The 25,263-nt window shown below is 36.2% G+C and overlaps 1 protein-coding gene across 1 annotated transcript in view; it reads right to left on the reverse strand.

The window, feature by feature from the left end:
* The window catches only part of LOC150089863 (Fanconi anemia group M protein-like), a 116,429-nt gene that overhangs the window by 38,419 nt on the left and 52,747 nt on the right, over positions 1 to 25,263 (reverse strand). Inside the window, exon 5 of the mRNA XM_090368869.1 lies at positions 16,212 to 16,309. Within this exon, the coding sequence (XP_090224995.1) occupies positions 16,212 to 16,309 (98 nt within the window). The remainder of the gene's footprint in view (positions 1 to 16,211; positions 16,310 to 25,263) is intronic.

The following is a 25,263-nucleotide window of genomic DNA, read 5'->3' on the forward strand; positions in this document are numbered from 1 at the left end:
ATTACAGGAGTTAAAAATCAAATGTTGGCTTTAGCTACTGTGTGGACCCAGGACAGTCTCCTGTAACTTTGATGCGTCATTGTCCTCTTGAAAAACTGAATTCAATTGATGAGAACTTCACTGCAAGTTTTTACTGCCAAATGTTACAGACCTGCTGCAGCCAATGGATCAAGGTGTTATAGAAAAACTGAAATAGATGTACAAAAAACAAGCCTTGCACCACTTGCTGCTACCAGAGGGAGATGAAGAGAGCATGATTGAATTTTCAAAGAAACTCAACATTAAGGATTGTTGCTACATGTTAGCAGATGCCTGGAACATGTTGTCGGAGGGAAATCTGAAAAAGGCATGGCATAAACTTTGAGGTGCTACCGAAGAGACAGTCACACATGTGCAAGATTTGAATGAGGATGTAGGTGAGATTGTAACTTTATTTCAAGGGATTCCCGGGTTTTCCGAGTGTGAGTATGATGATGCAGAGGCACGGTTAAACAGCGATGCTGATGATCCTGGTTAACATATTTTAACTGAAGAAGAAGTTGTGTTATTAGTCCAGGATGAAGAATGTGCTAACTTTAACTAAGGTGATTTTGATGATGAAGAAGAGGAAGTAGATGTGGGAAGTTTGCCAGTTCATGGCCTTCACTACTAGAACCTGCAATTGCATGGTGTGAGCAACAGTCTGAATGCAGTTCTACGGAGATACTGATATTAAAGATGATGAGAGACCTCATCGCGAAAAAATAGAATCTCGCATAGTTCAAAGAAAAATTCATTACATAATTTAAAAATAAAACTTCCCAATATTCATTATACTCTTATTATTTGTGTGCAATTACTTGTGTTTGTTTATTTCTGTTTATGTAAAAAAAGTGAATTTATAGTTGAAACCATGTGAAACAGTTTTAAAGGAAAACAAAGGATTTAAATCAGCAGCCATGAGCAGTAATACAGAAAGACAAATGATACTGAAACTGAAGAATAGCAATGGTGTACTTATAAATAGCAGAGAAGGCATAATTCAAATAGCAGAAGACTACTATAGAGAATTATACAAGGAGCGAGGGAATTTTAAAATCAAGAAAGGAGTTTGACAAGGAGGCACAATATCTCCGAAGCTGTTTACTGCTGCCCTTGAGGAAGCTTTCAGAAGATTAGATTGGTTGCAGGAAGGAATCAATGTGAACGGAGAGTACCTAAACCATTTACGATTTGCAGATGACATTGTGGTCATAAGCCATGATCCCAAAGAATTAGAGGAAAATCTTAATCAGTTATGCACAGTTAGTAAGGATTTTGGACTAAAGAGAATATGGTTAAAACAAAAGTAATGATGAACAAGTATGCCACAGAAAGGGAAATAATGATTGAAGGAGCAGTAATTGAAAATGTGGAGCCATATACTTATCTGGGACAAGTTATTAGCTGTAATAATGATAAATGGCTGGAAGTCAAGAGAAGAATAAATTTTGGATGGATAGCATTCAGGAAATATAGTCACATACTGAAGAGCAATATCCCAGTTTGTCTGAAACGTAAAATAATGAACCAATGTATACTCCCCACCATGACTTATGGAAGTGAAACTTGGGCACTCCAAAAGAATGGAAGAGAAGCTGAGAACTACACAGCGAAGAATGGAATGAATTATATTGGGAATCAGACTGTTGATAAGAAGAGAAACACATGGATTAGGCAGAAAACTCAAGTAAAGGATATTCTTATCAAACTAAAGAACTAAAATGGTCTTGGGCAGGGCACCTAGCTCAAAGACATGATAGCAGATGGACTAAGAAAATAACAGAATGGTACCCAAGAGGAGCTAGAAGAAAACCTGGAAGACAAAGGCGGAGATGGATAGATGAAATTCATGAGTTTGTGGGTAGTAAATGGATGGCCAGTGCTCAAAACAGAAGGAACTGGAAAGTTGCTGGAGAGGCCTTCATCCTGCAGTGGATTGAAAATGGCTGACAATGATGATGAAACAGTTAGGTAAATTCAAAATAAATATAATATACATTGTTTCTTCAAAATGATTTGGTTATTATTTACTAGTAAAATAATAAGAGGAGTTTACCTCAATATAGTACGTAGAACACTTCCGTATGATACCCTCCAGAAATTAAAATGGAAAAAACGAAAAAATCGACAACTTACCGGTACATTAGAGTAAATTATAAATAATTAAATAATCAATTTAACACAATTCAAATAAATTTAAAACAATTAAAAATCAAATTAACGCAATTAAAAGAATCTAACGAAAATATTCAAAACGATTTTCCTTCCTTAGATAGTATGAATCAGAGCTGTAATACTCAATATGTTCTACGTTGATAATAATATTAGTAAAATAATAAGAGGAGTTTACCTCAATATAGTACGTAGAACACTTCCGTAGGATACCCTCCAGTGTTCTACGTACTATATTGAGGTAAACTTCTCTTATTATTTTACTAATATTATTATCAACATAGAACATATTGAGTATTACAGCTCTGATTCATACTATCTATACGGAAGTGTTCTATATACTATATTGAGCTAAACTCCTCTTATTATTTTACTAATATTATTATTAACGTAGAACATATTGAGTATTACAGCTCTGATTCATACTATCTAAGGAAGGAAAATCATTTTGAATATTTTCGTTAGATTCTTTTAATTGCGTTAATTTGATTTTTAATTGTTTTAAATTTATTTGAATTGTGTTAAATTGATTATTTAATTATTTATAATTTACTCTAATGTACCGGTAAGTTGTCAATTTTTTTGTTTTTTCCGTTTTAATTTCTGGAGGGTATCATACAGAAGTGTTCTACGTACTATATTGAGGTAAACTCCTCTTATTATTTTACTAATATTATTATCAACGTAGAACATATTGAGTATTACAGCTCTGATTCATACTATCTAGGTTATTATTTACAGACCATTTCCTAAATCAATTATTTTTTATAATACTTCATATTTCAAAATACAGTAGTAATAACCGTGCATGCAATAATTTAATTGTAGGCCTAATTACACTTTGTTTCATATAAATTGGGTATTCTCATGTGTGTTTGATTATCCGGGCTATTTGATTAACCAAACCAAACTTGGTCCCAGTTAGTTTGGATAATCGACGTTCTACTGTATTATTCCAAAATATGGGCACTCTCTCTTTAGAAGGTATGCAAAATTACATGGAGAGCACATAGGTTTTTGTACTACCAATTAAGCATATAGTTATCGAGCCAATCCCTAATTTTAAACTCTCATATTGTAACCATTCCTTCAAAATCGAAATGTTCAAGATCATTAAAAATACCGTGTGAACAGACTGGAAAAATTACCAAGATTTCATGCAGATCAATCAGCTACGAAATCAAGATGCAGTCATCCAAGAACCTGGATGAAGTAAAAGCTCACCTGCACGACTTCAAGCAATTCATCAGCAAAGTTGGAATACCTTCTAGCCAGACTATGTTCGTGGAACCTATACAGTCCCATTCTCCATCTCCCACAGAACTGATTAGGTTGGCTGACAGTCCAGACTTCATTAGTGAAAACCACAGAATCAATCCTTTGCCTGTATCCAAATGAGATATTAATGATTACTTAACCATTCCAAAACATTATGTACCTTTGTGTTTGTACTGAGGAGTGGCTGAGCTTTTTAGGTCATACCAACTACATCTGGGAGAGGGCAAAGCAGATGTGTGCCAAGCTCCAGTGAGTCACCTGCATGGATTAAACTTGCACTAAATAAACATAACTAAACTTACACCTGCAAGTTTAGTTATGTTTAAGCATCCACACTACCTACCTGTTTGAATAAAGTGAGCTCTTAAGAAACATAAGCAATTGATAGTGTGATCGTTTAAAATGTATCTAATTTTGGTACATACAGTATTTGATTAGCAGCAGAAAATGCCCTTTTGGATTCTATTCTGGTACTACTGTACTGAGATAATCGTAGACAATCTCAATCCATACTTTCTAGGCTTTGAACTTTTTTAGCAAAAATAGTTAAAAGTATTTCATTAATTTCGAACTCAAGTCCATCTTTTAAAATCTCACTGGAGTCAGGAAATTTCTGATTTTGGAAAGAATTTGTGGAACACTGATGTTCTATTCCATGTTGGTCTTCCATCGTTGAATTATGTTAATCATTTTCTGAAGGAGAAAGACGTTTTATTAAGTGAAGTATAATTTTCACTATAGTATCTTTACTGAGTCTGGGAGAGAGCAAAGAGTGGGGATAAGGAATAAAGAAGAGAGCAAAGCGTGCAGTTAAGGAATAAAGAAGAGAGCAAAGCGTGCAGTTAAGGAATTCTTCACATATATAAATGCAAAGTACAGAAGGACAAATCAGATTGGACCCTTATGTAATGGACATGGGATAGTATTAGATAGCATAGCTGAAGTTGCAGATGAACTCAACAGTTACTTTGCATTGATATTTACATAAAAAACCCTTCGTATCAATGAGATACTATGGAAGTGAAGTTGAAAAAATGTAATTAATGATGTGGAAATTTCAAATGATTATTTAATGAGACCTTTTGAACCTACAGGCGAGTAAGGCTCCTGGGGTTGATGGCACATACCCTATAATCTTAAAGGAGACGGCAAGTAAGTGCATTGAACCATTAAGGCTAGTTATGAGAGCATCACTGGACAGGAGAGATTCCACTGGATTGGTGTAAATTGGAACATAAAGGAAGTTCTAGGAGTGTAATGGGAAATTACCGACCGGCCAGTCTAATTTCAGTAGTAGGGAAAATCATGGAGGCAATGATCAAGGGTGGAATTCAGGATCATTTAGATGGAAATGGAATTATGTAGGATGCACAGCATGGTTTTGTAAAGGGAAAATCATGTTTAACAAATCTGGTAAGCCATTTTGACAGGTCACTCGTGAGCTGGAATTATTAGGGAATAATTTCAACATTGTTTATTTGGATTTCAGCAAAGCATTTGACTCAGTCCCACATGAGTGGTTACTTTATAAGTTGGAGCAGGCTGGAATCATGGGGAAAATCCTTAGATGGATAGCTATTTTTTTGGTTTGGTTTTTTTTTAGGAGCATTAGCAACTAAGGCCATATTGCTCCAGAGATATGCGGTGGTCATTCCCCGACCTTTCCGCATCCTCCGTATTTGGTGGTCATGGGTTCGAACCTCGGTCTGATCAAGAAGTATGTGCTATGCACTGCTGCTCCTGCCCGCCTGGCTACGGAGGCGCCTAGATGGATAGCATGATGGCTTGAGGGCACCAGGCGGAGGGTTGTGATAAATGGTTATTCCTCAGATTGGGTTAATGTAAGTAGTGGGGTTCCCCAAGGATCAGTATTGGAACCACTGTTGTTTTTGATTATCTTAAATGACATATATGAAGGGATGGAGGCCATGAGTTCTAAACTTGCAGATGATGTAAAGATCAGTAAGACTTCAGGGATGGTCAGAAAAGTGGCAGCCATGCTTTAATTCAGAAAAATGCAAGGTCTTACACCTGGGGAATAGCAACCCCAAAATAACTTATACACTTGGTGGAGTTGAACTAAAGCCAGTAGTGGAGGAATGGAACTTGGGAGTTAAATATGGTCAGACATGAAGTTGTCCGAGAATTTTGGACAGGTTGCAATGTTGCATGGTGTCCTATCGATGATTTATCGAACATTTGCTAGTAGAGATAACGATGTCATAATCACATAAAAGTGATTTTATAACCTTTATGTGATTAAATTATAAACAATTATTTTTTTAAATTAGTACCGAAAAACCAGTATTTTTTGTATCAATACCTATATTTCAATATTGGAAAAAATGACCGGGATCCCGGTATTGTAAGCCCTACTCAGTACAGTATTAGACATCGTGCGTAATGTGGACAGTTTACTCGAACATTGTATCATAATTAATGCAACCAACGTAGTTACATTTTCGAAGAGTTAATAATGGTGGATAAGAATGAAACAGCAACAATGTCTAGATGCAGTACGAAGACTACAAATGTAGTCTTCGTACTGAATTTTAAAATTAAATTAGACGTTTTGAAGTGAATTGATTCCGGTCAATGACAAGTGGATGTGTGCCATAGTTTAGGACTGGCAGTTTAACTGTAAGAACAATTATAAAAAATAAACAATTAATTTTAGCAGCAGGAAAGACAGCTGTGCCACTGCAAGCAACTAGGGCTAGGCCAGCCAGCTATTAGGATTGAAATGGAGAGATTTTAACTAATTTTATTGAAGATAATATCCAGTGCAGAATTCTGTTAAGTTAAATTTTATTTAAAAAAAAAAAAAAAAAAAAAAAACACAGAGAGAGATTAGCCTATATGACGATCTGAAGAAAAGCTCACCTAAAAAAAAAAAAAAAAAAAAGTGGAACCATTTAAAATTAGTAAGGTTGAATAGATTTAATATCCACGGAGAAGCCACAAGTGCAGATCAAGGAGCCAAAACTTTCAAAAAAAGAACCTGTTAAGATTATTGATGAGGGGTATTAAGTGTTATACTCCTCAACAAGTTTTTAACACAGATGAAGCAGGACTTTTTTTGGAAACAAATGCCTAAAAGAAGTTTCATATTGAAAAAAGAAAAAAACATACCAGGTTTCAAAGTGGCGAGGGATCGGTTGACTTTATTTTTGGGTGATTTATAATTAATACCCCTTTTAGTTTACCAGGAAGAGGGCCAAAGTACAACCCAAAATTGACACATTTTTCATGATTAAATTCAATTAAATTCATGATTTTAATTGGAATTTTAAGTTTAATTTTTATATGTAAGTAGTTACCATATAATCATATTCGTATGCAATGCAGAATATTTTATATGTACACATATTTGAATATTAAATATTTTGACCGACATTTGTGCATCTTTTCACTACCATTTATTATTGATTAGGAAATATCCTATGGCACCGACCACAACTCACAAATACATACATTACCTTATGGGAATGCGGCGCTCGCTTAGCACGGATTCACTTAGCGCTCTGTTTTTCCAGAAGAGTTTGGGGTTCATTTGCTGATAATTTGCTGTGCAAATTATCAGTGTTAAGTGGGGGTCACCTGTACTTATGATTACTCTACCCAGATGCACTTTTATTTACAAAATGTGCACAGCCTATCTAATAAACTACATGTACTCTAGACTCTCTTAAGGAATTCGACTTTATTTGCCTCACCTAGTCCTGGCTGAAGGATAAGAGGCAACTTGATCTACTGCTACAAAACTGCATGCTACAGAGCAGTGGTATCCACCAACCTACAATCCGTGGGTGGGATATAGCCCATGAATAATTTTTATGCAGCCCGTGAACTAAAACAGCATTTTAGAGAGTCGTGCTGCTGTGTGTACAGGCATGCAAGTATCGAGCTTGACTGTATCAAACTTTATGTGTAGTCCAGTGCAGTCATATGTAAGCTAAATATGAATTATTATTAATTTGTATTGAATTAAAAAATAATCTTTAAAATTGTTCCAAAAGAAGAAAGTTGATTTGGAGTGTCGTGTTTTTAATCAAAGGTTATTGTTATTTGGTTTTTAGGAGCATTAGCAACTAAGGCCATATTGCTCGGGGGATATGCGGTGGTCATTCCCTGACCTTTCCGCATCCTCCATATTTGGTGGTCACGGGCTCGAACCCCGGTCTGATCAAGAAGCATGTGCTACGCACTGCTACTCCTTCCCACCTGGCTACAGAGGCTCCTTTAATCAAAGGTGGACTGAAGACTATTTCTTCATTGGGTACAATGAAAAAGCAGTGTATCTGGTGTAGAAGATACTGGAAAGAATTTGTTCAAACAACTTTTGGAAAACATAAAACAAATGAAATATTTTAGTGTGACAGTGGATGACAGTACTGATGTAAATGACACAGCCCAACTCCTTATCTTCATACGTGGAATTAATGATAATTTTGTACCGGTTGAAGATTTAGCTGATTTATAGAGTATGCATGGAACAACTACAGATGAAAAAAATATTTTTGAAAACTTTTGCCAATCTATTGAAAAGTTAATATTAAATATAAAAAACCTAGTAGGGGTCACAACTGACAGTGCAAGAAAAATATGACTGGTAAAAACATTAGGCTTATGTGTAGAATAACCAAGAAAATGATAGATATTGCAGATATATTCTGATTGGAATTCACTGCATTGTGCATCAAGAAACTCTCTGTTGGAAAGTACTGGCTCTCCAGCATGTTATGAATGTGGTTATTTCAACTGTAAATTTTATACGATGTTCTTTGAAGCACATCATATGTTTCAACGGTTTCTTTCAGAAACTTAAGCTGAATACGAAGATGTAATTTTACATATTGCAGTAAGATGGCTTATTTGTGACAAAGTGTTATATTGTTTCTTTAAACTGCATCATGAAATTGATATTTTTTATGACAGAAAAAGGGAAACCAATAAAACTATCAAATATGGAGTGGCAGTTTAACCTTGCAATTCTTACAGGCATTTCTAGTCATTTAAATGCTCTTAATGTAAAACTACAGGGGAAAGGAAAGTTGGTCTCTGAGTTGTATGGTGACATCATATCATTTCAGAATACGTTGTTATTATTTAAATTCCAAATTTAACAAGACAATTTAGTTCCTTTTGAATGGTGTACCGAGCTAAAAGAGAAGCATATATTTTCAAAGAATAGCCTCTCGTTATTACAACTACTTTTTGGTGAGTCTGAAAGTCAATTTGCTGATATAAGATCCCACAAAAAAGACATAAGCTTGTTTGAGAATCCATTTACTTCTATGGCTGAAAACTACATTTACAGCTTTAAACTTGAAATTATTGATTTTCAAGCTAAAACATGGCTCAAAAATAAGCATGTGGACTGCAAAAATAAATTACTTGAATTCTACAAGGCACTCCTCCCTAGCAGAAAATCTGAAGATTTTCCGCTAATAAATGAAAATGCCATGAAAATGGCTACCTTGTTCGGATCAAAGCATGTTTGAGCAAATTTTTGCATGCATGAAATCTAATAAATATTTAAAAAGTAACAGAATAACAAATGAGCATCTTCATTCTCACATATTTTCAACCAAAATCTTCATTTTGATTGAAAATATGTGATGTCAGTTCTCCACACAGATGTGTTGAGAACTGGAATCACAAATTTTCAACTGCATTTGGAACAATTATCTAAAAATATCCAGCCTCAATTATCTCATTAAATGTTAAGTTTTGTTTCAGTAAATGTTATTGTGTATTGTATTTAATAAAATTTTTGAATATTTTCAATTTTAAGTGCATCAATTATATTTATTTATTCACTTTAATATTGAAAAGCAGTAATCCTTTTAGGTTGCAAATTTTCTAAAGTGAGCATTTAAAAGCAAAAGCAAGGTACTTTTTTAAAAAACAAAAGTAAGTAATATTTTTATGATTTTAATAAAATAGATTTTATTAAAATTAAATTTTATTAATTAAAAAATAAATCACTGACAGATTTGCTGCACATAAAGAAGTGTTGGGAATTTCCACTTTTTTATATATAGCTTGGAAAAAAAAACGGTAACATGAAAATAGAAACTTCCTTTTACATGTGACATGATATGGAAAATGTAACTAATTTTTCTCGAATCACTCAGTGCAGCCCGCAGAACAAATCTAAATCTGAATATGGCCCCAGTAAGGGAAAAGGCTGAACACCACTTCTATAGAGTATGGGGGAATCCAAGGGTCAAACTATTTGTAGCTGAGCATTGGGACACAATTAAAGTGGCAATAAATTAGTCAGATGGGTTTGACCATCTATCTGACTGACTTACTGACTGACACTGAGATCTTTGCCATCTCCGCAATGTTCTTAATATACTTACTTCCGGATCACTCTGATACCACGAGACTATAAATCCAGATGTGGTTAATAACCAACTTTGCACCGTCCCAAGGCATGCAGCACTACATTTGGATCTGACCTCAATTTTTGGGGCACTTAACCTCAAAAGGCATTGAAAACCAATAAGAGATAATCAAGCTTTAGATCTGCTTTTTCACAATCTGCCAGATGTATCGACTCTACCAAACTCATTTACTTTCTCCTCTGACCACTCACCAATCACCTGTTTATTATCTCTTCCTCCCATGGATACTATGCAAATTGAAAATCAGGAAGCTTCCTTGTCCTCTCAGCAGGTGTTCTTTGTTAAATTCCTTAAGCTGAAAATTGTGATCCATCACCTCTCAAGTTATAACTGGGGCTTCTTTCCTTGAGGATGATTGAGGTGGCAATGCAGTCTTTTGCCGACCAACTAACTAAGACACATTGCCATAATTAGAGCATCCATAGAAGTTAGATTTCCCAGCAGATGCCAGCATTGGAATCTGCTGGTAATCCTAAATAAATTCAACCCAAATATCAAAGAAGCCTTCAAGCAGAAATAGTGATATATAGAGTGCTTGAGATCTGGTGCAACTAGACTTCAAAATGTACAAGAGAAAGAGAGCCATGCCTTCCTAACAATGCTACAGAAGGACCTGATAGCATCCCTCATTGAGATTGTATGTTTACATACAGTGCAGATGTCTTGCAGTGCAGGGGAAAAAAAAAAAAAAAAGGCAAGTCCCATGATTACTGTACTTGTTTACGTTCACCATTTGGAAAGTGAATTCTGTACTGATATGGATAATGCCACTGTTTTACATTTATTTTATATTAAAAATCCCTAACTATGGCTCCTAAAGTTAATATACCTCATACAGAGAAGAAAAGAAGAACAATATTAAAGCTTAGTGACTGAGATATAACTGAGATGAAATAGAGGAAAGACAGTTGTAGAATAGATGTCCAGAAGTTTGCCTTTGGCCAGCAGGTAGTTGATTGCTGGAACAAACTTCCATCTGTTGTGGAAGTTGATAGCTTAAATAAATTTAAGGCTATACAAACATTTGGAATGAATGGATCAGTGAAATGGGAAGGGGTTTTTTATTTGGCTGATGCTGTATTTCTTGCATCATGTGCCTCTACTAATGCTAATGTTAATCCAAACTATTACATTAGGATCACTGGAAACATTAATTCATAAAGCCATGTGTATTATGTCTGTAATTTGCATGTGTTCTCTGGTCGATTTGCCTGTTTTGCTAGATGAAAAACCCCAGTTTCTGGGGAAAAAACCTTGCTATCTATGCCTGAGACCCACTAATTTAGCCATGCAGTGAAAAATGCATATAAAAGTCCTTCATGTCATCGATAGGATTCGAACCTGGACCTTTTCTTCCCACTGCAGAGAGGACGGTGACGATACCACTGTGCTACCAGCGAAGACTAACTTTATATAAAAAAAAAAAAAAAAAAAAAAAAATGGTGCATAATGGCCTTTAGCTGCTGTTGTGCCATAAAACCTCCAATAACAACAACATAAAAAAAGAAAATAGAATGGGGCATAAGCAAGAGTGTATTAATGGCAGAATATAACATTGGATTGTCAATGTTTGATTTTATGTGCAGTTAATAAAATTGCATTCTTAATCTCTCTACAGGGCGATTCAATCATAGTCTTCATACATAGGGAATAATGTTCCTTTTTTTCTGTTTTTTGGTACCCTTCTAAAATGAATTTGTCTAAAGAAGAGCATATAAAAATTTTTCTCATGGCTGGATCAGGAAGGTGTTGCAAAGTTGCAATGGAATTTAACAGGAGATATGACAAGCACATCACACACAACACTGTTGCCAAACTTATTGAGAAGTTCAGAAAGATTATAAGTGTTACTGACCAACCGAGAAGTGGTTGTCCACGAACATCTGCCAATGAAGGCACAACCGACATAGTGCTGACAGCATTTGCGAAGAGCCCCCCAAAAAGCACACGACCATTGTCTGCAGAAAGCAGTGTCAGCCAATTAAGTATCATCTACATCATGAAAAAGCACAAATGGCATCCGTACAAAATGCAAATGTTGCAGCATCTTAGTGAAGACAACCCGGATAAGCGGATGAAATTTTGTGAATGGGCAATAAACAAATTGGACAGTGACAGAAACTTCTCATTTGGGATTTTGTTTACTGATGAAGCTAATTTTTACGTTAATGGAGAAGTTAATCGCAAAAACCTACGTTATTGGAGTGATCCAACCCACACGGGGCGAGTCCCTCAAAAATGCAAGATGCACGAAAACTGATGGTGTGGTGTGGGATATGGGGAAACAAAATTGTCAGACCTGTTTTCTTTGACACAAATATGAATGCTGAAATGTACCTAAACATGCTACAAGACACGGTCATGCCATCCCTGCTAAACAAGGATGGAGAATTTCTGGCATACTTTCAGCAAGATGGGGCACCACCCCATTATAGTCTTTGTGTGCACCGATGATTGGATCAGCAGGTTCTGGGTTCCTGGATTGGTTGCCATGGTTCCATGGAGTGGCCTCTGAGGTTCCCAGACCTTAGCCCACTAGATTTTTACTTTGAAGGCTGTACCAGGAAAAGATACGAAACATGAATCACCTAAAGGAACACATTCGAAATGCAATTACGGGCATAACACCAGATGTGTTAATGCAAGTTCAACATGAGTGGGAGAGATGCATCCATAAGTGTTTTCAAAGGAATGGCAACTATGTAGAGCATGTTTTGTGAATAAAGTGACAGTTTGTTAAAAAAGTGACCATTTTCCCTATGTATGTATGGAGACTTTTGAATCACCCGGTATTTCTTATTTAGCCTCATTATTTCTACATTAAATATATTAAAAATAAAACTTTCTAGATAATGGAAAAACTGAAATAATGACACCTTGAATCCTTAAAGGTGCTGTTATTCTGAAAGTCTATTGTACTAAGCAAAAATCTCAGTTAGATATTGTTTTCTTTGATATCAAATCAGCATTTCACAATATATAATTACTGCTCTTATCTTTATCTTGAAAAACTACTTCAAAGTACCCGACCTTACAAGACCTCTCTATACAAGAAAACCTACTTCAACTGAGACGGCTTGTTATTTCCTGTGAAATCTACTGGACAACTTTTCATGTCAGGAGAGGTGTACCTCAAGGTCAGGTATTATCATTTCTTCTTTCCACCTCTAACATGCTCGTGAGTAAGCAGAGTGCTCTCCTTGGCAGTTAAGGCAGGTGGGTTTTGTAGCTGAACATGATGTAGTTTTTTGGTGCAGCACATCGAGCACAATCAAGGGCTCCAACAACATACCATTTGTGAATATCCATATTTCGGGCACTTAAGGCACCTTAAAGGATTTGGGGCACATGGATGCACTGGTAATTAATATAACCAGTTTTGATCATTAGGAGATGTTGGTGAATTGAACGTTAGGATGGTTTCCAGTGCGAACAAGTTTCCCATCCCTATAATTCAGAACAATTTTCCTCTTCAGGCACTTCGAAGAGATCCCATTCTGAGATGACACCATGGGGTGAATTCAGTCTTATGGGAGGGGGGGAGATAACTGTGGTCGTCATCCCCCCAAACACATTGATCAGAGAAACTGTTCTGAATGTTTGTCACTTCAGGTTTCTACAAGGACATGGTCTTTGCCTGAGCAAAGGTATTTCACCAATCTAGAAGAGCCTGCCAATCCTTCCAAACCCTTCTGGATAAAGAAGGGTGACATCTTTCCTGTAGGTTTCTACATTGAAACCCAGAAGAAATAACTTTAGATTCATAATATATATATATATTTTTATTTTTTTGTTCATCGCCCAGGCTCCCCACCCACCATGGAGACCAAAATGGGATACCCACTACTCAGCAAGGAATAAATGCACTCAGAAGTGGGATGCCAGGGCCAGCTTGAATCCTGTCCCTCGGACCATGAGGGTAAGGGCATGGCATTGACACAGTTGACCCTCACAGGCAAACCCACTAGCAAAGTGATCCTGACCAAAGCCATCCAGGACTTCCAGTCTTGTTGAAGCGGGGCCAAAGTAATGTGTTGAAGATGGGCCCTCAACCACCAGGATACTCCTTTCCAAGTTTCCACGGAAAGGGGGATCCTGGTGGTTATGCTATGAACAGCACACGGCAAGCATTCCTGATTCTTATGGTGTTAGCCTGGAACCTAGAGTGTTAGATCCCAGTGATGCTAATTTGGACCAGCATCATCATTTGGATGTACCCTCATATGTACAGGTGTGCATGTTGAAAGGCCCATTGATGATGCAGAATAAGTTTACTTCCTTGTAACATTATGCCATTTCAATACTAATACTAATCCAAAACAAAGCCAGAAAACTTTTATCCATTAAGTGTCTGGAAGTTCATAGTATAACAAAATCATAATTGTTTAGCAGCATGCATGCTAAACAATTATGATTAGCATGCATGCTGAAATATGAAATACAGTCAGTCCTCGTATAGCACGATAGTTGTGTTCCTAGAAACCCTCGTGCAATGCAAAATCGTGCAATATAAACAACAGGCCCTATGGGAAAAATAGGGTTAGGTGCCGACCACCCAAGATTGAACACACATTTGTAACCAAAACATTACCAAACACAATAAATAATCGTAATAAAATACTTACGTATTTTATTACAACTATTACGTAATAAAATATTGCTAATGTTTGCTTCTATCGTAAGCAAACTTGTTTTTTATTTTATTTTCGATTCAAACAGATGGCAGCCGTTCCATCTCTTCTTAATCTAACGGATTTTAATTGCACTTTGAGTTGTTCCTGCTATGAAAGTTTTTTTATTTTATTTTCTCTGCATTCTTTGTAATTCCCGGCGTTGCCTCATTTAGGTCTGTAGCACGTGCAATATCACATGGTCTTTCATTTCGCTCAAAGCGTTTCACAATTTCATATTTTTCTCTATCGATAGAGGCGGACTGGCCATAAGCCTTACCGGGAAAACCCCAGTGGGCCGGAGGCTGGTGTGATTTTGGCCTTAAGCCATAGTATGAGGCCACTACAAATTTTCCCGGGTAAGAATTTTTGACCCAGTCCGCCTCTGTTTATCAATATTGCTTTTCTTTTTCTCTCTGAATCTGCAGTGTCGTCACCAGGATGCTTCCTTTTCACACCTTTTAGTATTTTACTCATTTTTAGGGAATAAAGCACAATTACAAAACGAGGAGGCACGCTTGATACACATAAACAAAGCTGCGCGCGTGTAGCAACTGAATAAACAACACCATAAAGGCAGAGATACACTATTAACACTTCACATTTTACTAAAGCACATTTCTAGGGGTTACTATCATAAAACAATAAAAACAATTTCCAGTTGCATTTCTGCTAGTGAAATCTGTTATAAACTGGTAGTAAACTCGATCTAATTGCATTTGCGATTATACCGATAGCTGGAATTGTGTTGGTTTTTATGTTATTATGGTGAAATGTGTTTCTCCTTCACTGATATAAAAAACATAAATACATTTTCAGAATCTTCTCTTCATTCCTATCGTGTTGCGTTCGACTGCCATTTCTTGTAAACACAAAGGCGAATCGTGCATAAGCGAATTTGGTTCGTGTTATATAAGATATCGTTCCCCTATTTATAAATCGTGTATGATCGAATTCGTGTAATGTAAACACGTGTTATACGAGGACTGACTGTATTGTCAATATTTTCAAGTATTGGAAATATTGTCAATACTGAGTGCAGAACCGGCACGAAAGTTCCAGACAAGCTTCAAGAATCCATTTTAAAGAAGCACAGTTCATAAATTAGGAATTTTCAGCGTGGTAAAGCATGAGTCTGCCTGCTACATTCTCAGTAAATTTTTATGTTTTCTCTCCTCTTCAATCCAAATCTTGTATCAAATCTTGTAATTATTGACCGTTTAATCATATATTGAAGTGACTGATGCTTTAGAAGCATTAAACAGATTTACAAAAAATATGACCTAAAGCATTTGAGAAATTAATGGAATAAGCACATTTCAGTAAGTGGAAGCACTCTGAAAAAGAAAAAGTGAAAGGGTACAGAAGCACATGTGTTTGAGTGATTGTGGTTCAAGTTCATGTAACTACTAATATACAGAGATGTCCTTGTAGTCTCTCTCTCTCTCTATCTTACAAACTCCTCTGACCTTATGTGGTTGTTCTAAAATACATTCAAAAAATTTATTTTATTATTTATCAGGAGAACTGAATGGTGCTATTCCACACTAAATTTACTCTTGCTTGCTCTGGGAGGATAGTCCTTATATCAATCACAATCCTATTTGTACAACACAGACACATATTGAATCATGGATAGCAAAAAGATTCTAACCTGTTCATTTTGTGGGGACATAACAGCAGGAAGAAAGATGCCCATGCCATTCTGTTGATCCTTAACTGCAAGGTCAGCAAGTATAGATGCAGTCTCTTCTATAATAAAAGAGAAAATAAAACAGATTAAAATAAACAAGTCAGTTAATGCATGCAGTGCATTACATTGCAGTCATGTTAGCAAATAATTCAATATAAAGCAAATAAAAATAATTCAAGATTTATAAAAAAAAAAAAAAAGGAATTATTTATGCGTGAACCAAGAATATTTCGTTTTTTGCACATCTACCCATACATTCCACCAACCAGAATATAACAAACATATTACAATATATGGTACATGTATGGTATGATATGTATGAAAAAAAAAAATAAGAAGAAGAAGAAATAAATAATTAATAATAATAATTGCCAGAGTTCAATTGGTCCACTTTTAATGAAATTTGGGAAGGCTTGACAAATTGAGAGAGAGAGAATCTTTTATTTCACCACCTTCAATTTTCACAGTTACAGGCTTGGATAGTGTTGAAATGTCCCTTCACAACCAAAAAGTATTAAAAGGGGTTGACACTTACAGGGATGATGACAACCAGATATATTACAGAGATAAATAAATTGACATTAAACAATTAAATAAAATAACATAAAATGAAATAAGATGATACAATGACATACAATGGCATTAAGTTACATAAAACATTAATATGATATTAAACAAAATTACATTAAATAAAAAATGGTGAAATCCAATATTAAAATTAAATAAACAAAATGACGTGATACACTTGAAAGTACCGATTTTTGTCTTCGCAGTTCGTGTGAGAGAATAGCATGGATAGAAGCATAGCAGCAATTTGCCTGCAATGCCACACTGCTATCTGTGCAGCAGATAGGAGCAGTGTGGCATTGGAGGCAAATTGCAATATGAAACAGAACCATATGCAACAGAATCAAAAGCCTTCCTAAGATCCAAGTATATGATATCAAAATTATTCTTTGCATCCAGTTCCTTTGTGACCACATCATAGTATCCAATCAAATTGGTCAGATAAGACTTTCCCTTAACAAACCTATGCTGTGTCTGAACTATATCTGAAGTCTTGTCTAGATGATCCTGCAGTGCTCCTTTAACCAGTGACTCCATTAATTTCCCCCAGAACATCAGTTAAACTAACAGGTCTGTAATTACTTGTGTCACCCTTTGATCCTCCTTTATAAATTGGGGTCACATTTGCACACCTCCGGTCCATGGTTACCTCCCCGAAGTCCAAGGAAGCTCTCATAATTATGGCTAAGGGTTTGCTTACTTCCTTTGCTGCCTCCTTTAATAGATAGATCCCATCCACCCCAGGTGCCTTTCTCATGTTTATCTTCAACAATTTCTCCTCCACTTTGCTCTAAACTATTACAAAATCATTTAGCTCACTGCCAGAGTTTAATACACCTATGGCATTAACTCGACAGTAAATTGTCATATTCTGACTATATCCTTTCATCTTCATATTAATTTTTTTTGTAAAATGTAATATGAAGTATTACATTCATAAGTAAAAATGTATATATACATAAATAAATCTAATCTATTTATTTATGTATATATACAGTGGAACTTCTATTTAACAAATTTCTCTATATTATGAATTTTTTCGCAAAACATTACACCTTGAAACGAAATTACACGTAAAATTAACCCCATATAGCGAAGTGTTAATCTCTCTATAACGAATTTTTAAAAAATTTGTAAAAGCATTTTTGAAGATTTTCAAACATTTACTGCTAAACAGCCACTCAAATATACTGCCTCCTTCCTTCCAAAATTGCGCATTAGCATCTGGAATTAAATAATCATCCTTTTAGAGGCCATTGATGCCCGTAGGAGGGTCTTTGTTTTATTTTTGTTACAGTTATTAAACAAAATGGGTTTTCTTAAAAATGGTCGTAAACTTTACAATAAATAGGGTAGATTTGTGAATTGATGTTGGCTCAGGGGAAAATGAAATTTGCTGCGGTAAACCTTTAGCGTGCTGCGGCGGCAATACATAGAATGCTACCATAGTCGGTTTTTAGTAACGCCTACCGAGTGACATTCGCTTCTCATCTCAACTGTACCACGTAACCTTCCTGTCAATCATTATATGATATGTCCGTTCTCATCTAACTGGACTCCCAGTAGATGGTTTTCATGAAATTTTTTTTTTTTAATTTCATTCGTCATCAATCACATAGGCGCTCTTGTATTTTTTTTCCTGAAAAGTAACATACAGCATTCATTAATCATAAATTTTCTTTTGTGTATATGTGAATGAAAGCAGAATAAAAGAAATTCACAAAGGCATAATTTCTTCAAAGTGATTGATAGGAAAGGGCACGTGATACCGTTGAATTGGCAAGCGAACATCACTTAGTAGGCGGTACTAACAATTCACTATATGGCCAGCGCAGCGAAGTTTGCGGTGCATGTATCGGCAAGAGCTGCAGTAGAGTAATTGCGGAAAAAATGTTGAAGAGAAAGTGTTTAAGTATTAATGATAAAGCAAAGATTGTTATGATATTGACGAGGGTTTTAAGAAAAAAGATGTTGCGGAGAAATATGGCATACCTGCAAGCATTTATCTATGATTTTAAAAAATCGAGAATCAATTTTAAATGCAATTGAAGGAGGAGCAGCAGACAAGAAACGAATTAAGTTGTGTATATACGAAGATATTGATATAGCTGTTCTAAAATGGGTGCAAATGATACTTGAAAAGAATATTCCAATATCGGGCCTAATAATTAAGCAATAAGCTCTGAAATTTAATGCGAGCACTGGGTGGCTAGATAAATTTAAGAAGCGCCACAGAATTGTGGAAAAGGTTATTTGTGGAGAAAGTGTTAATGTAAGCGAAGAAGATTGCAACAGTTGGAGGAACATGAGTGTAAGGATGTTTTTAATGCTGACAAAATGGGTTTATTCTTTAAATGTTTACCGAATAGAACACTTGCTTTTAAGGATGATAAATGTTCTGGCGGAAAGCAAAGAAAGAATCACTGCACTAGTTGGAGCAAATATGACAGGAAAGGAAAAATTAAGACTTTTAGTCATCGGAATATCAAAAAACCCAAGATGTTTTAGAGGCACAAAATCTTTGGAAGTTGACTACACCTTTAATAAAAAAAGCATGGATGACAAGTGATTAGTTTGAAGAATGGATATTAAAACCAGACAAGCATATAACAACAGAAAAATGGAAAATCGTGTTGGTAACTGACAACTGTCTGGCACATCCTGCCAGTATTTCTGCCAAACTTAAAGGTGCGAAGTTGTTGTTTTTACCACCAAATGTAACGCCAAAACTCCAGCCAACAGACCAAGGCATTATTAAAAATTTTAAATTTCATTATCAAAAGAGAATAATAATGAAGATTGTCAATGCATTATCAGAAAATAGAAACTTGGAGGTTACAATTAACCTTAGAGATTGCATCTCTGAACTGGAAAAAGTTAGGACAAACGATGTCACCGAATAAACTATTCAAAATTGCTTTTCGAAAGCGGGATTTGCATTGAATACAGAAGTCGAACAACAACTGGACGAACAAGATGAACTGCCCCTTTCACAACTGAAAAACTTTTGGACATTATTAGAATCGTCCGGAAACATCGAAAATTAAATAACACTGGATAGTTATGTTTATGTAGATCAAGATCTGACTAGAGCAGAACATCCAAATGAAGATGAAATACTGCTGAACAGTGTTAGATGCGACCATGATCACGAAGAAATTAATGATGATGCTGAAGACGCATCAGAACAACCCACAGAAAAGCCAACTCGCGAAGAAATGATTAACGCTTTTAAAACGGTTCGTATGGGTCTACAGTTTTGTGAAAATGTTCCTCATAATGTTTTTAATGTTCTGAACAAATGTGAGGTTTTCTTTGAGAATCAGACATTTTTTAATTGTACTGTGCAAACGAAAATTACAGATTTTTTTTTAATCTGTGATACTTACGGGCAAAAATTGTGTAAACGTAATTTAAATAAGTATGTTTTTGAAATAAAATACATTAAAAATAAATGTAGATTCATTTTCATTTTCTAATTAGATAATTTCTAATAAAAAAGATATTCTCTGTATAACAAAATTTCTCTATAAGAATTTTTTTGCTGGGTTTATCGAATTCGTTATAGGGAAGTTCGACTGTATATATATATATAGGTGCCTCCATAGCCAGGTGGGCAGAAGCAGCAGTGCATAGCACACGCTTCTTGATTAGACCGGGGTTCGAGCCTGTGACCACCAAATACGGAGGATGCAGAAAGGTCAGAGAATGACCACCGAATATCACCGGAGCAGTATGGCCTTAGTTGTTAATGCTCCTAAAAACCAAATAACAAACGTATATATATAGACTACTTCCCCACTTCTCTATCTTCTTATTTCCACTTTCTTGTTATTCCATTCAATATACATCTTCTTTCAACAATTTTTGCTAATGAAATCAGTTCTACGTATGTTCAAAAAACCCATGTATGAAAGGAACATGTATGCTGTCTTTGTCTTACAAGCATGAGTTTAATATATGTCCTCCATTTTGAGAGCAGAGAGAAAATACCTGAAAATAATGTCTTTTTTCTGGTCTCTTACCACTTACAGCTTCCTTGAGATTGTCATCACTTGAAAACTGATGCCCACGCAGGTGTTTCTTCAGATTTATGAAGAGGAAATAATCACTGGGAGCCAGGTCTAGACTGCATAGTAGATGGTTTAACTCCTGAAATCTGCAATCTCTCAATAGCAATGCTTTATGGGATGTGTGTACATGAGCATTGTCAGGAAGAAGTATGGCACCTTGTGCGTTTTGTGTCAATTTCCCTTATCTCTGTTCCTTTATGGCCTATCTTAAATTTTTGAGAACAGCAGCACAGGCATCTCCAGCAACTGTTTTCTTTTGTGGCATATAGTTTACCAAAGGAATTCCTTTGATATCTTGAAAAATAGTGGCCAAGATTAGCATTAGCATTAGTAGAGGCATTTGATGCAAGAAAGCAAGCTTATGCAGCATCAGCCAAAAAAAAAAAAAAAAAAAACCCACTTCCACTTCACCCCTCTGTTCGTTCAAAATACCTGTCCAGCTGAGCCTTAAACTTATTTAGGCTATCAACCTCCACCACAAGGGATGGCAGTCTGTTCCACCAACCAACCACCCGCTGGCTAAAGGCAAATTTCCGCACGTCTATCCTACATCTGTCTTTCCTCAATTTGAATTTATGCCCTCTCAGGTGATTTTTCTGAGCTAGAGGAAGAATCCCATCAGCATTGAGCATGCTTAAACCATTCAAGGCTTTATACACCTCTATCAGATCACCTCGCTGGTGCCTAGTCTCCAGACACTGTAATTTGCAAAACTTAAGCCTTTCTTCGTAAGAGCACCCCTTTGTTCCATTCACTAATCTTGTTGCCCTTCTCTGTACTCGTTCCAGCAGCTCTACATCCTTCTTGAAATGAGGCCTCCAGACCTGTATACAGTACTCTAGGTGTGGCCTGACCATTGCCTTATACAATGGAACAATCACCTCCTTATCCCTGCTGGAAAAATTCCTGTATATCATTGACAATACTCCATGAGCTACTCTTGCAGCCCGTCTGCACTGCTCAGAGAACTTCATATCTGCCTGCACAATCACCCCCAAGTCCCTTTCATTCTCCACCACTGTCAGTGCAGCACCACAGAGTTGATACGTTGCTCTGGGGTTGCTGTTTCCCATATGTAGTACTTTACATTTGTCAATGTTAAACTTCATTTGCCACCTCTCAGCCCATCTGCTCAACCTTTCCAGCTCCTGTTGCAGCAGCATAGTGTCAGTAGTGTCCTTGACAACCCTGCCAACCTTTGTATCATCTGCAAACTTGGACATTAAGCTTGATATACCATCATCAATAACATTTATAAATACAGAAAACAATAATGGACCCAACACTGAGCCCTGAGGGACTCCACTAATAACATTAGTCCACGATGAGCAGTGTCCATTGATTACCACTCTGTCTTCTCCCCCTCAACCACCCCTTTATCCATAGCAGCAATTTGCCTCCAATGTCACACTGCTCCAATTTGTGTAGCAGTCTTCCATGTGCAACAGTATCAAAAGCCTTTCTAAGATCCAAGTATACAATATCAAAGTTATTCCCTGCATCCAGTTCTTTTGTGACTGCATCATAGTATCCAATCAAGTTGGTCAGGGAAGACTTCCCCTTAACAAAACCATGCTGTGTCTGAGCTATAACTGAAGTCTTGTCTAAATGATCCTGCAGTGCTTCTTTAACCAGTGCCTCCATTAATTTTCCTGGAACAGAAGTTAAGCTCACAGGTCTATAATTACTTGTGTCAGCCTTTGATCCTCCTTTGTGAATTGAGGTCACATTTGCACATTTCCAGTCTATGGGTACCTCCCCTGAGTCCAAGGAAGCTCTCATAATTATGGCTAAGGGTTTGCTTACTTCCTTTGCTGCCTCCTTTAATATAACTGGATAGATCCCATCCACCCCGGGTGCCTTTCTTGTGTTTATCTTCAACAGTTTCTCCTCCACTTTACTCCCAGTTATTTCAAGATTCTGTAGCTGACTGCTAGAGTTGAATACACCTCTGGCATTCCCCTTGCTGAATAACTCCTCATGTGTGAATGTCGATGCAAAATATTCATTTAGTTTGTTAGCTACCTGAGCAGGATCATCAACAGTTGACCCATCAATATCAAGTGGACCAATCTGATTCATCCCCTTCCTTCTAGAGTTTACATAAGTAAAGAACTCTTTGCTGTTTTTCTTTGCATCCCTTGCCAAGGATTTCTCGTAATCTGCCTTCACCTGCCTAACCTCCTTTGTAACTTGGTTGCATATCAACTTGTATCTATCATAGGCTTCTGTGTCATGTGTTAATTTGTAAGTATCCCATGCATTTTTCTTCTCTGCCATATGCCTCATTAGTTCATCTGACATCCATTTTGGCCTAAACCTTGAACAATATTTCTTAGTCGGTATGTAAAGCCTAGTAGCTTCCAAGATAAGTTCTTTGAATGCTTCCCATTTTGAGTTTGCTGTTGGTAACATCATCAGTTGGTCTCACTGTATAGAATTTAAATACTGTCTCAGTCCATCGTAGTCGCCTTTACGGAAGAAATAACCCTTCCCTTTACCCCTAATGGTAGTTACCTCTTTCAGTAACTCCCACTTCAGCACACTGTGATCACTGCCACCTAGTGGTTCATTTATCTGCAGATTCTTAATGCATGAAGAATCACTGCTGATAATCAAATCAAGAGTATTACTCCCTCTAGTTGCCTCCCGAACATGCTGATGTAGAAAACAATCATCCAATAAATCCACAAAAGCCCTGCTAGTGTGTGAGTAACCAGCCCCCAAATTCCAGTCAATATCTGGGAAATTAAAATCTCCCATTATAAGACTCTCTGATTTACTGGCCCACTCTATTTCCCTGTACAGTTCCTTATTATACTCATCAGAGTCATTAGGCCTATAGCACACTCCTACTCTCAATTTTGATCTCCCAATGCTTATGTCACACCAAACTGACTCAACACTGCACTGTCCAGCGATGTCGACTGGCTTCACTTCCTTGGTTTTTATGTGTTTCTTAACTAATAGCATAACCCCTCCCCCCCTTCCTATCCTGTCTATCCTTTCTGTAGACGTTGTACTCCCCAAATTGCAGTACTGCATCCCTTATATCTGTGTGACACCACGTCTCTGATATCCCAACAATATCTGCCTTTGATGTTTTGAGCAATACCTCAAATTCATCAAGATCTTACCAGTGGACAGGTAAATCTTTATTATTTTTATTATTCTCTTTTGCAAATCTCAGTAATGAATCTATGTTTTATCACCAGTTAGAATTCTTGAAAGAAATCTTGTGTACCTGTATCATTCATGTTTAAATTTCTGTCACAAATCTGAACCCTGCACTGTTTTTGAAGAGACATGAGTGTTTCCAGAACCCAGCAAGAATTGACTTTTGCCATGGCTACTATTTGTGAAGGATGGTCAGTACTGATCCCTCAGAAATATTCTGGTCTTCATGTTTTGGCACATTTCTGGAGATGTCATTTCCGATGGTCATATTTATATGGATTCATGACACAATTTAGATTGTTAGCAAAAAATTTTTTCTGATATTCAGAAAAGAAAACATCACCATATACAGCCTTTTGTGCATTCTTGAATAACTTTTAGTCCATTCCATTCTTTTTCTCAAAAATTTGATGATGACCCATTGCTCCACACTATAATCAAGGCAGATAACTTATTGAATGCCCTTCATACAAGAATAGCATACAGTCCATGGAAAAGAATATTTATTTTGGAAATTGACATTAGCAACTGTAGAAAGTGGAATTCTGAAGTCAACAGAGAAGAGTTTGCAGAGAAATACAGCAATGAATGCACTGCTCTGCACAAATGTACTATCAAATGCCTGTGCAAGAAATTTAAGTAAACTAGAAGTGTTACAGAGAAGAAATGTCTACACTTATATGAGGAAGATAGTGGCCACCATTTTAAACAACTTTGGTTATTCAAACCAGTTCACATATGTTCAAAAAACCCATGTATCAAAGGAATGTGTATGCTGTCTTTGTCTTACAGGCATGTATATATAATTGCTAGTTAAAAAAAAAAAAAAATATACATTATCAGTAATGTCATAATATAAGTTGGTTCTTTAAAGGACAGCTACTTGTGAGAGAAAAGTATTGGCAACATAATGCAAGAAAGTAAAATTATACAGCACCAACCAAAAAATAAAAAAATAATAATAATACAATTTCCCATTCTTTCCAATAATTTGTCCAAACATTTCCTAATTTTATCCATTTAACTATCCATTGGAATAAACTTCCACCCCACATTAGGTGGAAGTTTATTCCAATGGATAGTAGTAGCATTGGCAAATGATGCAAGAAAGCAAGCTAACATAGAATCAGTGAGAAGAAAAAAAAAAACCACCAGTTCACCCATCTACCCCTCAAGAGTTTGTCTAGTTCTTCCTT

This window comes from Mastigoproctus giganteus, chromosome 2, assembly GCF_048544385.1.
Source record: "Mastigoproctus giganteus isolate SK-2022 chromosome 2, ASM4854438v1, whole genome shotgun sequence".
Lineage (NCBI taxonomy): Eukaryota > Metazoa > Arthropoda > Arachnida > Uropygi > Thelyphonidae > Mastigoproctus > Mastigoproctus giganteus.